Genomic DNA, 11,444 nt, shown 5'->3' with positions numbered 1-11,444 from the left:
TTTATACTGTGCCTAGCAGTCTCTTTTGCAAATCTATAGAAAGCTTTGGAGTTTGTTTTTATGCTTTCTACTGCTCTCTTCTCCTTCTCTGCTCTCTCCTTTTCATGGGAGAGTTTGATCTTGTTTTCTATTTCTAACAGTGTTAGTTTTAATTTAGCCCTTTTCCTATCCTCCTGTCCTCTATTTAACTGGTTTGAGACCTTTGTTCTGTGTCTCATAAGGACTTTCCTGTCTCTGGGAATTCTATTGGCATGTTTGCTGGCCTTTCTTTTTGGCACATATGTCTTGTATGGTTGACATAAAATGACTTAGTTTGAGGTCATTGTCTTGTATAGAAAGGCTGTCATGCCAGTTTTGATTTCGAATCTCTCTGCAAATTGACTTCCAGTCTGCCCTGTGGAAATTCAGGTTGGATATGACTTGAGTCCTCCTGATGGGGTGGGTGTCAGTGGGTTGTCATTAATTCTATAATGTTATGATCTGAGAGAGATGTAGGTGTTACTTTATATATGTATATATATGTAATATATATATAAATGTATATATATAATATATATTTATATAAATATATATATATATATATATATATATATATACATACATACATATATATATATATATATATATATATATATATATATATATATATATATATATATATATATATATATATATATATATATATGTTATATATATATATGTAATATATATATATGCATATATATTATATATATATATATATACATACATACATATACATACATACGTATATATACGTGTTTGTCCCCCCAACATCCCTTGACAACCGATCCTGGTGTGTTTACGTCCCCATAACTTCCCCGTTACGTCCCCAAACCCCTTAACAATTCGACAGAAAGAGACCGATAGAGTAAGTACTAGACTTACAAAGAATAAGTTCTGGGGTCGATAGATTTTCTCGACTAAAGGCGGTGCACCAGCATGGCCGCAGTCAAAATGAATGAAACAAGTAAAAGAGTAAAAAAGTATATCTTCTTAGTATATAATGGTGGCAAGCTTTATATCATCTGAAAATATATTAGATGAATAATTTGTCCTCTTGCATTCTGGCTGAGGTGGTGTTTGAGTGACATTAGATCCCAACAAACACCCATAAATTAAATGCATCTATCTGAGCCTGTCGACCCGTGCCTGATGGCCATGATGGTCACCCGTCGCGCTTTATGTGTTAACTGACTTGAATAATTGTTACTAACACTAAAAATATCGAAAACAAGCCAAAATATCACACTGGTGGTGCATAATCTCAGTGGGGAGGTCGCATAATATCATTGCATACCTCCTTTCTCAGCAAATATAATCCACACCTGATGTGTTTTACATTAATTAATGAATGTCTTATCGCTAGGGAACTCTCTTTCTTTTTCGTTATCTAAATGATAAAAAAACTTCCTAAATATTTGAAAGGAATGTTAAACTTTCAGCCGCCTCTCAGCTATTTTGACCAAAATATTAATAACGACAGGAGTCGATCTGAAAATCGATGATGAGATACGATACTCAAATGACTTGGTTTATTTCTAATAAATTTATGGTCCTGTAGTTTATTCCCGTGCACAGTCTCTATATTGTGTTTCCATACACAGAATATTCCATTCTCCTCAATATTACATTTCCCTCGGTAAAGCTACTTTAAAATACCTTTCAAGAAATTTATATATGAAACAGGAAATCTGCTTTTCCCACAAAATGTTCTTATAAAACAGGGATGCATTTTATACTCAATTAAATACGATATCTTTAAAATAAATGTGTGGATTTCTAGTAAAACAAATGAGTCTAACCCATATCAGATTAAAAAAAAAAAAGCTCTGAAGGCCAGAACGGATTAATACAAAGAAGAATCACTGGAATTAAGCAGACTTTGACTTCTATTTTTAGCACAATTTTACGTGGTAAAAATGAAACTATTTTCACAAGTTTCACGATTTATCTCCCTTCCGCCGTTAAAAATTATATATTTGCACACACGCAATTGACGTAGGTCCACATATGTGCACACACACACAAACAGGTGTATGGATGTATATACGTATTATGCATGTATATATGTATAGATACACACGCACACACATATATATGTATATATATATTATATGCCTATATATATTACATGTATATAAATAACATACATATATATTAAGACATTCGAGCGAGATCGTTGCCAGTGCCGATGGACTGGCTCCTGTGTAGGTGACACGTAAAATACACTATTTCGAACGTGGCCGTTGCCAGTACCGCCTGACTAGCCCTCGTGCCGGTGGCACGTAAAAGCGCCCACTACACTCCCGGAGTGGTTGGCGTTAGGAAGGGCATCCAGCTCTAGAAACTCTGCCAAATCAGATTGGAGCCTTGTGTCGCCTCCTGGTTCACCAGTCCTCAGTCAAATTGTCCAACCCATCCTAGCATGGAAAGCGGACGTTAAACAACGATGATATATATATATGTATATATGTATGTGTGTATTTGTGTGTCTGTGTTTGTCTCCGCAACATCGCTTGACAACCGATGTTGGTGTGTTTACGTCCCCGTAACTTTGCGGATCGGCAAAAATCAGACCTATAGAATAAGTACTAGGCTTACAAATAATAAGTCCTGGGGTCGATTTTCTCGATTAATAGCGGTGCTCCAGCATGGCCGCAGTCAAAATGACTGAAACAAGTAAAAGAGTAATAGAGTATATTTTCTTAGTATAAAATGGTGACAAGTTTTACATCATCTGAAAAAATATTAGATGAACAATTTGTCCTGCATTCTGGGTGGAGTGGTGTTTGAGTGACATTAGATCCCAACAAACACCTATAAATTACATGCATCTATCTGAGCCTGTCGACCTTTGCCTGACTCGATATTGTGTTTCCATGCACAGAATATTACATTGTTCTCAATATTACAATTCCCTTTGTAAAGCTACTTTCAAATACCTTTCAATAAATGTATATATGAAACATAGGAAATCTGCTTTTCCCCACAAAATGTTCTTATAAAACAGGGATGTATTTTATACACAAATACGATATCTTTAAAATAAATGTAATTATTGTGTGGTTTTCTAGTAAAACAAAAAAATCGGGTGGGGAGGACATAGCTCTGAAGGCCAGAACGGATTAATACAAAGAAGAATCACTGGAATTAAGCAGACTTTTACTTCTATTTTTAGCACAATTTTATGTCGTAAAAATGAAACTTTTTTCACAATTTTCACGATTTATCTCCCTTCCGCCATTAAAAATTATATATTTGCACACACGCAATTGACGTAGGTCCACATATGTGCACACACACACAAACAGGTGTATGGATGTATATACGTATTATGCATGTATATATGTATATATACACACACACACACATATATATATGTATATATATATTATATGCCTATATATATTACATATATATAAATAACATATATATATATTAAGACGTTCGAGCGAGATCGTTGCCAGTGCCGATGGACTGGCTCCTGTGTAGGTGACACGTAAAATATACCATTTCGAGCGTGGCCGTTGCCAGTACCGCCTGACTGGCCTTCGTGCCGGTGACACGTAAAAGCACACACTACACTCACGGAGTGGTTGGCTATAGGAAGGGTATCTAGCTCTAGAAACTCTGCCAAATCAGATTGGAGCCTGGTGTCGCCTCCTGGTCCACCAGTCCACAGTCAAATCGACCAACCCATGCTAGCATGGAAAGCGGACGTTAAACGACGATGATATATATATATATATGTATATATATATTTGTGTGTCTGTGTTTGTCTCCGCAACATCGCTTGACAACCGATGCTGGTATGTTTACGTCCTCGTAAATTAGCGGTTCGGCAAAAAACAGACCGATAAAATAAGTACTAGGCTTACAAAGAATAAGTCCTGGGGTCGATTGATTTACTCGACTAAAGGCGGTGCTCCAGCATGGCCGCAGTCAAAATGACTGAAACAAGTAAAAGAGTAATAGAGTATATCTTCTTAATATAAAATGGTGGCAAGTTTTACATCATCTGTAAAAATATTAGATGAACAAATTGTCCTCTTTCATTCAGGCTGGGGCGGTTTTTGAGTGACATTAGATCCCAACAAACACCCATAACTTAAAATTCATCTATCTGAGCCTGTCGACCTGTGCCACACGGCCACGATTGTCACCCGTCTCGCTTTATGTGTTAATTGACTTGAATAAATGTTACTAACACTAAAATATTGAAAACAAGCCAAAATATCACATTGGTAGTGCATAATCTCAGTGGGGAGGTCGCATAATATCATTGCATACCTCCTTTCTCAGCAAATATAATCCACACCTGATGTGTTTTACATTAATTAATGACTGTCTTATCGCTAAGAAACCTTTTCTTTTTCGTTATCTAAATGATAAAAAAACTTCCTAAATATTTGAAAGGAATGTTAAACTTTCAGCCGCCTCTCAGCTATTTTGACCAAAATATTAATAACGACAGGAGTCGATCTGAAAAACGATGATGAGATACGATACTCAAATGACTTGGTTTATTTCTAATAAATTTATGGTCCTGTACTTTATTCCCGTGCACAGTCTCTATATTGTGTTTCCATGCACAGAATATTCCATTCTCCTCAATATTACATTTCCCTCGGTAAAGCTACTTGAAAATACCTTTCAAGAAATTTATATATGAAACAGGAAATCTGCTTTTCCCACAAAATGTTCTTATAAAACAGGGATGTATTTTATACACAATTAAATACGATATCTTTAAAATAAATGTAATTATTGTGTGGTTTTCTAGTAAAACAAATGAGTCTAACCCATCTCAGCTCCAAAAGAAAGTGTGATGGGGAGAACATAGCTCTGAAGGCCAGAATGGATTAATACAAAGAAGAATCACTGGATTTAAGCAGACTTTGACTTCTATTTTTAGCATAATTTTATGCGGTAAAAATGAAACTATTTTCACATGTTTTACGATTTACCTCCCTTCCGCTGTTAAAAATTATATATTTGCACACACGCAATTGACATATTTCGACGTACGTGCACACACACACAAACAGGAGTATGGATGTATGTATGTACGTATGTATGGATGTATATATGAATAGATACACACACACACACACACACACACACACACACACACACACATATATATATATATATATATATATATATATATATATATATATATGCATATATTATATACACAAATATACGTATGTATGTATGTGTGTATATACACACATATATATATATATATATTACATATATATTATATATATATACATACATATATTACAAACATACACACACACACACTCACACACACATATATATATATCCTTGAACCATGCAACGGTTCGGTGTTCTTTTCCGGAGAACCGCTGTTACCCCCAGGATCCCAGTCACCTATAGGCCATGGGAACTGGGTAACCGACCTTATGAGTGCTGGGACTGGAGAAAAAAGGAAAAAATGAAAAAATACTCATAAGTCTGTGTACATACGGTGATAATAGGGTGGTCTGAAAGTGTGTTCTTGAACAGACCAACGTGGAGGGAAAATAACGAAGTCTGCAATAGCTGTGCCTGGTTTTTGAGATTGACATGTCAATACCGTGAAGATTGATGGATCCTGTAACATAAAAGGATGGTATAAATGAAAAGAAAGCAAAATAATAGAATGGCAGATCTTATTTACCGTTTAGTGTTTCTGTTTGTTCAAAGCAACATGTATATATTAGGTTGGAAAGGAAGTCCTGTTGTATTCTAAGATGGGAATAAAGAAACACTTCTATGATCATACATGCTTTGTTTTTGGATATGATTGTAGAGAACCTACTTTTTATCACTTGTGATGATTCTATCCGATGAAAGGTTGTTCGGTAGCAAGACTACCCTTCAATGATGAACAGATGACAATATTTTCTGATTAAGCTGAGAAGCAATTAGATGATGAGGGACTCACTGACCAACTTTGGACATTTTTATTTGTTCAACAAAGGAAAACAAAAGGAAGAGAAATAAAGAGACTTACAGCATGATCAAATGCTACAGCATTTATAACCATGAAGTTGCTGAGGTTGTACTTGTATGGTGCATAGTTGCCATGCCAAGCCACCACATCAAATACGGTATGGTCCTGAAAGCAGAAATACAACAGAGCATATAGAAGTGGGGGAAGTCTTTATTTTACAATTCAGAGCAGATATAACAGGGTGAGGGGGTGTGATAATCAAAAAGTATCCTTATTTTATTGACCCCAAAAGGATGAAAGGCAAAGTCAACCTTGGTAGAATTTGAACCCTGAACTTAAAAACAGTACTTGGTTGGTACTCCTTTTCAAATGAGTAGAATGGAGCAATATGAAATGAAGTGTATTGCTCAAGGACACAACACATCACCCAATTCAGGAATTGAACCCACAATATCATGATCCTGAGTTGGATATTCTAACCACGTGACCATGTACCTTAGAGTAAATAGAATAAAGCACAACTTACCTGTACAGCTGCAAACAGGTGTCCTTGATACTTGCTCACGACTGTGAATTCCTTTACATCCTTCTCATCATACCATGCAACAGGGGTCAAAAAATCCCGTGGGTATGCCAAACCATTGGGACCTGAAACAATATTAGGGATCATCCATTCTAATTAGTTGGTCAGTCAGGTGTTATGTACGAAGTTGGGGGCTTGCCTACCTCTGCATATGTCTGCTGGATCCAGTGGACACAGCGGAAGAGACCTTCATGGTTCAACAGAGGGGAACGCGGCTGCAACAATGCATTGTGCAGTCCAGAGAGCAAGATGAGGCAAGTGACACATCTTGACCACCCACTGCATCTGTCTTCATCCTCAATGTCTTCATCCTCAATGTCTTCATCCTCAATGTCTTCATCCTCAATGTCTTCATCCTCAATGTCTTCATCCTCAATGTCTTCATCCTGATCTTGCTACTGAATCAAAGATGGTCGTGGATGAGAGAGTGAGGTTGATGTTTTGCAACTTGTAGGAAGTGTGATTTAGCACTTGCTGGGTGCTTCACCGTTCCCTGCATAATTCGTGGAAGGAAAAGGCGAGGACAAGATCTCTCTGGATAAATAACAATAATTTATTATGTCTGAATAAACATTCCATCTCTGGTTAGCGGTAGCCGTGAACGCCTAGGTGAAGAAGCAACAGGGTTGGTAGTTAGACACGAAGTAATAAGGCATTATTACAGACTTGCAGTGTCACTCACCATTAAAGGTCTCATTCTTGACGGAGCTGCTCTAAGTTGCGTCCTGCCTGGTCAGAAGCTGTGATCGAAGAGGGTGAATGGTGGTGAACCCTAGCTGCTGATGATGATTGTGCATAAGGGGCTTCCGTCAGGTCTTCGGAAGGCTCTAATCCTTGCGCATTTTTACAGGAATGTTCCAGCATGGCGTCTAGATCCATGTGTCACTACAAACTCTTCCTCACTCTGAACAAAGTCATTACACAAGTCATCAGCCATCCTTAAAGTTAATTCGATGGTACCTATTTTAGCAATTCCAAAAGGCTGAAAGGCGAAGTCGACCTCAGTAGAATTTGAACTCAGAACATAAAGAAAGGACCAGTTACTGCAACAGCCTGGGTTTCAGGGGCCCACAGCTATTTAATATTCTCCCAAGGAGCCTAAGGGACCTACACAAAGCAGATGTAGGTGTTTGCAAATCAAAACTGGATCTCTTCCTGTCGAGAGTCCCAGATGAACCATATTCCCCTAGTTGTTAGGTTAGACTAGGGGTCTTCAAAGTGGTCGATGTCAACCTCTGGGGGTCGATGGGATTATTCAAGGGGTCGATAAATGCACATCTACTTAATTATTATTATTTATTTATTTTCTTGTACACACCTGGGGATTAATAAGGGGTCAAAGATTCCATGAAGTGGGATCGATGGTCTGAAAAGTTTGGGGACCCCTGGGTTAGATTAATCAGACATCTATGGGGTTCCTTGTTTGGTCCTATATAACTGTTCCCATTATTAGGTGTTTTTTGTATTTGTTGATATTTTCTCGATGCCCCTTGTTTTTGTATTGTTGAAAAGAAGTTAAAGCAAAAAAAAAAAAAGAAAAAAAAAAGGGACGAAGGTGAAATAAATGAAAACTGTTCAAAGTGTTTCTCACCAATTGGTCCAGGGTCGGGGAGGGTGAAGTGTCCATCATAGACTTCAAGGATGTAACCACGGCTTTCTCCATCAACGGAAACACTGAACCGAATACCTTGCTGGAAAAGAAGAAATACAATTTTGTGTTATTTATTCATTTGATTGTATTCATCATCATCATCATCATCATCATCATTAGCATTATTGCGACAACTCCAGTTGTCTTGACACAAAACATTGTTCATTAAGTGTCATCCAATCAGTGGACACTTAATATATATATATATATATATATATATATATATATATATATATATATATATACACATACATACATATATATACACACACACACATACACATAAATACACACACACATACATGCATACATACATACATACATAGTAATAATGTTTTCCTAACAACCATGAGCAACAAACATTAATCAAAGAATGGACTCAATACATGATATTCAGTGAAAACACACACACACACACGGCAACACTGTCACCGAGCCATGTTTCACTGCTATACACCATCCACCTTCCACTCCTAACAACACCCATACTGATAAAAACCATTATCACCAGTCACAACATCAGCAATATTAGTAAGAATAGCCACAGTAACAATACCACCACCACCACCACCATCACCACCACCACCACCACCACCACCACCAACAACAACAACAACGCAAGAATACTAATAATATTCAATCTTCACCTGGATAACACAGATTTCGTTGTTCTCAACGGTCATTTTCCCCATCTCTGTAGTGATGGACAGTGTCCCCTTTTCAGGAACTATAAAGATACGAAAAAGAAGCCGACAGTGAGAAAAAGAACAAAATATACCCTGAAGGTGGGATTGAAACTCAATCAGTTGGATCTTTATTCAGATGTGTGTATCTGGACCACTACAAAGTCTAGCCTTTGTTGCAGTTTGCTGGCTTGAGTACCTGAGAGTGCCCCAATGCTTCAATGTCTCAGTGCCTCAATGCCTCAGTCTCTCAATGCCTGAGGAGTCCAAGCTCCTGCTAAACAGGTTAAAGGATAGAAGCCAGACTAATATGGACCACTTTTTCCCAGAGGTGAAAATACGCTGAGTTCAAATGTCACAAACGTTGATAAACATAATGGCAATAAATAAAGTACCAGTCCAGTACTGGGGTCGATTCTACTTTTTTCTGGAAGAAATCAATGGTGCTCAGACCTGGAGAGGCTTGGGTGCTCCCAAGCTGAAAATGTCTACGTCTACAGTACCATCATAACTAGAGTATGTTATGATGGTACCTCAGGTTTCTATCAGGAGTTGAGGCCCAGGGAAAAGGATATGGTTTTATACTCACCGATAAGGAGGTCACCATCAGATGAATAGAAGCACCTGGAAAAGGAAAGAAAAATCTTTGTTCAATAACTGAAAATTGCATTAAAAGAATTTTTTAAACTTGTATTTGTTGTAGATGTTGACTCCATCTATATACTCCATAGTATATAGACGTTAACTATATATATATATATATACTTGGAAATGGATGTATGGCGTTCAATCATATAATAATATAAATAATACATACATACATATATATATATATATATATATATATATATATATTGCCAGATCAAATTGGGGCCTGGTGCAGCTTCCTGGCTTCCCAGACCCCAATCAAACCTTCCAACCCATGCCAGCATGGAAAACGGACGTTAAACGATGATGATGATACACACACACACACACACACACACACACACACATATTTATATATATATCATCGTTGTCATAGTCATCATCATTTAATGTCTGTTTTCCATGCTGGCTTGGGTTGGATGGTTTGACAGGAGCTGAAAAGTCAGAGAGCTGCACCAGGCTCCAAGTGTCTGTTCTGGTTTAATTTCTATGGCTGATGATTGTTAGTCAGAGACAATATGTAGATAGTGATTTGTTGATTTCTCAGATACAGAAGATATGAAATGTTGATTTTTAGCAGGATTTGAAAGAAAAACAAAAGAGTTTTTGCAAAGCCCATACTTGTTTTCCATGGAAGTATTACAGGTGTAGATGTGGATAGCAGCACCATGCCTAGCACGAGGATCTCCAGCACCACACAGTGTCGATATACCCTGAAATAATAATGATGATAATGGTTTCAAATTTTGGCACAAGGCCAGCAATTTTGGGGGAGAAGTTAAGTTCAACTGGTACTTATTTTATTGACCTCTAAAGGATTAAAGGCAAAGTCAACCCCAGTAAAATTTGAACTCAGAATGTATAGATGGATGAAATGGTGCTGAGCATTTTGCCTGGTATGCTAATGATTCCACCAGCTCACCACCCTAATATTAATAAATGATAATAACAACAATAATAGTATCAATCCTTTCTACTATAGGCACAAGGCCTGAAATTTTAGGGGAGGAGGAAAGTTGATTACATCGACCCAGAAAGGATGAAAGGCAAAGTCGACCTCAGCAGAATTTGAATTCGGAACATAAGGATGGATGAAATGCTTCTAAGTATTTTGCCCGGCATGCTAATGATGCCGGCTTGCCACCCTAATAATAATAAATAAAAAGTGCCCTCAGGGAGTGCAAAACTCCACCATATTACACCGCTTAACGATTTGTGATGTTTGAACACTGAACAACAAATATGTGGTGAGTGGTTTTGTTACTCCTAGTGTAGGACCTCATTACACCACAAACTGTCAAGAGGATCAGATGAACAAACTGACCCAGCATGAACCAAGTGTCTTTCTGGTTATGAACACTGGCTGAAGGAACCCAAACCCACGACTATTCAGTCAGCAGTCCAACAACAACAACAACAACAAGTCTATTATGCTGACTGGCTGCTGAAATTACATTATTGTTGTCATTAAAATAGCTATCTTACCTGCACAAAATCCTTCTTGGATTCTCCCACTTTAGGAATGTCGAATGGCTTCCAACGCATCTGAATATTGGATTTTGAAAATGAAAAAAGAAAAAAAAAACGTTATTCATTTTCTACTCTCAGCACAAGGCCCGAAATTTTTCTTTGGGGGGTGGGGCAGTCGATCAGATTGACTCCAGTATGCAAGTGGTACTTAATTTATCAACCCCAAAAGGATGAAAGGCAAAGTCGACCTCGGTGGAATTTGAACTCAGAACGTAAAGACAGACGAAATACCACTAAGCATTTCGCCCGGCGTGCTAACGGTTCTGCCAGCTTGCCTCCTTGAAAGAGAAAAACGTTATTGTTATCATCATCATCATCATCATCATCGTCGTCGTCATCGTCATCATCTACTATTGCTTTGTC

General features: G+C 37.5%; 2 protein-coding genes across 3 annotated transcripts in view; one reads left to right on the top strand and one right to left on the bottom strand.

The window, feature by feature from the left end:
• Positions 1–11,444, top strand: part of LOC106879314 (general transcription factor 3C polypeptide 5-like) — a 176,708-nt gene that overhangs the window by 30,648 nt on the left and 134,616 nt on the right. The window lies entirely within an intron of this gene.
• LOC106879312 (homogentisate 1,2-dioxygenase) overlaps positions 1–11,444 on the bottom strand; it is a 67,557-nt gene that overhangs the window by 45,608 nt on the left and 10,505 nt on the right. For both annotated transcript variants that reach the window (XM_089339458.1, XM_089339459.1), the window contains exons 5-12: positions 11,037–11,096; positions 10,173–10,264; positions 9,493–9,527; positions 8,868–8,947; positions 8,161–8,260; positions 6,513–6,634; positions 6,047–6,151; positions 5,518–5,644 (exon numbers count right to left, since the gene is read on the bottom strand). In XM_089339458.1, the coding sequence (XP_089195584.1) occupies positions 5,518–5,644; positions 6,047–6,151; positions 6,513–6,634; positions 8,161–8,260; positions 8,868–8,947; positions 9,493–9,527; positions 10,173–10,264; positions 11,037–11,096 (721 nt within the window). The remainder of the gene's footprint in view (positions 1–5,517; positions 5,645–6,046; positions 6,152–6,512; positions 6,635–8,160; positions 8,261–8,867; positions 8,948–9,492; positions 9,528–10,172; positions 10,265–11,036; positions 11,097–11,444) is intronic.

Source organism: Octopus bimaculoides, chromosome 21, assembly GCF_046866305.1.
Source record: "Octopus bimaculoides isolate indiv1 chromosome 21, ASM4686630v1, whole genome shotgun sequence".
Lineage (NCBI taxonomy): Eukaryota > Metazoa > Mollusca > Cephalopoda > Octopoda > Octopodidae > Octopus > Octopus bimaculoides.
The sequence above is the reverse complement of the archived record's forward strand: the minus strand, read 5'-3'. Positions and strand labels throughout refer to the sequence as shown.